This window comes from Dichomitus squalens (assembly GCF_000275845.1).
Source record: "Dichomitus squalens LYAD-421 SS1 unplaced genomic scaffold DICSQscaffold_55, whole genome shotgun sequence".
Classification (NCBI taxonomy): Eukaryota; Fungi; Basidiomycota; class Agaricomycetes; order Polyporales; family Polyporaceae; genus Dichomitus; species Dichomitus squalens.
Window position 1 is genome coordinate 113,726 of NW_006766937.1, and position 2,560 is coordinate 116,285.

Below are 2,560 nucleotides of genomic sequence, written 5' to 3' on the forward strand. Positions count from 1 at the left end.
GCGCATCCACATCAAAGATGAGCGCACCCACAAGTTCGCAACTTATTGGATCCTTGCGTGCATCGTTGCACACAGTGTCGCTATGGAGTGCGAGGCGGAGGAACGTGCTGACGATGAGGATGTAGATGATGATCCATTCATTCGTGAAGGTCTGTCTTCATCATCCGAGAGTGAAACATCTGGCGGTGAGGTCCCTGTGCACCATGGGGCGCGGTCTTTGAACGCTGCGAAGGCTAGACGGGAATATTTGAAGGAGGCGTTGTTTCGGTCAAAGGAGCGCCGGCGTGCACGCCGCCATGCACGCTTGTAGTCATTTCATATATAGATCAATTGTACTACTTGTCCTATGCCCTGTACAGTATCAGAGGGCGAACAAAGAGTTCGTATCAGAAACAGAGCTCACATCAGAATCTCTTGTCGTACATCGCCTGCACAACGCTTGACAGCACAACCTGCTGCATTGAGTTCACAGGCTTGCCCAGATGTAGTACACCTTGCCCATCTTGAGCTCGCACCACAAGTTCTTCTTCTCTGAAAACAGCAACCGTAGATGCCCTTGCGCGTGTGCAGTCACGGGTAGCCCCTATCAGCGACGGGCAGGAACGTCGCGCCATACCTGCACCCGCGCACAAGTTCCTCCTTCGGCACTTTGACAGCCTTCTTCTCCTCGCAGTCGCCGTCGATGGAGCCTTCTGGGTCTGCTTCACACCGGTCTTGCTGCCTTGGTCCTGCTCAATGTAGTATGCTGTGCGCATGCGCAGCTGAACGAACATTGTTGTCTCCCCATCCTCGTCCATTGCGTCCTTGTGTTTCCCTTCGTTCTTGCGTGCCCCATGGCCTTCCGGCCCCCGAAGCAATTCCAGGCCCTGGGGTGCGTGAGCGCGGTGCACTCGCTCATCTCGCGCGTGCGGTGAGCTTGGCGAGGGCAAGTTGGGCTGGGCAATGGGGATGTACTCCGCGACATGTTCGTAGCCACCGTTTATGTCATTTGTCGTCTCGGAGTGGTGAGTATAGCTAGACAACGTGTGGAGGCGCAGCTTGTACCGACTTGGGCGCGCCACCACGCGCGACATTGAGCCGCAAGTCTGAGACGCCCAGTCCCGTTATGGACACGGCCCGCGGGCGCCTCATGTGAGCTGGTCCGGGTTATCTACATCGTAGCTCTCACGCGCTGCGGGAGGAGATTGGTATTTAGCATTTCTAGAGGGAAGGGAACGTGCAAAAAACATGACTGAGGGGTACGGCATATATGCCGCATACTTGAGTAAGTTGGCGAAAGACGCCGGCGGGATGGGCGACACGCCTCAAGGGGACGCGTACTGCACAGCGAGGGAGAGAATAGACGCAGAGGCAGATGTTGACGCGGACAGCTCAATGGGCGGCACGGCAGCCTGCTTTGGATCCTATGCGCGCAAATGGACCCTTGACCTTCTGCCAAGTCCCTTCACCCTGACGCTTCTCCACGTACTCCGCTGTAGGCTCATTGTTGTCCATATTCTCTGCCACAGCGGAGGGCGAACGAGCAGTAAGGAAAGCGGGCAAGGGAGGGATGCAAGTCGGCAGACGTATGAGGGAGACAAGGGCCAGCCAGCGGGCGATAGTTACGTGCAGGAGTCGTAGGCAAATCAGGCGGCCCAGTGGGGGAGATGCGATGTGGGAGGCCATTCTCATCCGCGATGACGATCTCACGATGGCCCAACAGTGTTTTGTAGTGATATGGTAGATTTGAGTTGGGAAGTGGTCAAGGTGACCGTAGCTCCGCCTTGCCATTCGCTCAGTAATCTGAGCGCGGGGTTCTGGGGTATTGTGAAGGAATGGCAGGAGAGGCATGGGAGCACGATGGGCGTGTTGGGAGTCGCATAAGAAAAGCTCGCACTCTTCTCAGTCGTTGACCATGGTCCACGCACGAGAAGAGCTACGCCTGAGACTGCCATCTCCTCAATGGGCGAGTGCGCCTGCTGCATCGTGAAGACCCCGATCACAGACAGATCACGGTCGAGCTTGAGGCTTGCGCCGCTCTCGCGACTGACACTGGCATTGGTATTGTACCTCCGTCCCCACGTGCTGAGGCTATTTGTACGGGAACAGCGGCCATCATTGGATACGGTGCGCGTGAACGTATTCTTGACCTTCTGCCAAGTCCCTTCGTCCTGTCACTTCTGCACGTGCTCCGCTCTAGGTTCATCGTAGACCATATCATCCGCCGCAGTGGAGGGCGAGCGAGCCATCGACAACCGCATAGGGTATGTCTGGAGTGATGGTTGGGTACCGGCATGCTGCAGTTCGGCCGCCGCGGACAGAGCAGTAAGGGAAGCGGGCGAGGGAGGGATGTGAGCCGGAGTTGTTTGAGTCGAGAGACGTCTCGACATCGACTATGTGCGGTTTCGGAGCAGATCGTTGATCAGGCCCAGGCAAGAGCTCCTGAGAAGACCTCTGTCCGACGTTGTCTCCAAAGGGTTTGTCCGCTTCCTCTTCTGGGCTGGGCTGGACAGCTTCCTCTTCCTCCTTGTTCTCTTCATCGTCCTCATCCTTGTTCTCATCGTCAACGAGCGGACGTTTG

General features: G+C 56.7%; 1 protein-coding gene across 1 annotated transcript; it reads right to left on the reverse strand.

Moving 5' to 3' along the window:
* Positions 1-570: 570 nt before the first annotated feature.
* DICSQDRAFT_173981 (uncharacterized protein) lies at positions 571-1,073 on the reverse strand (the record flags this gene model as incomplete). Its single annotated transcript, XM_007369771.1, has 2 exons — positions 571-721; positions 772-1,073. 2 exons carry the CDS (start codon positions 1,071-1,073, stop codon positions 571-573), a joined length of 453 nt encoding a protein of 150 aa, XP_007369833.1.
* Positions 1,074-2,560: the final 1,487 nt, after the last annotated feature.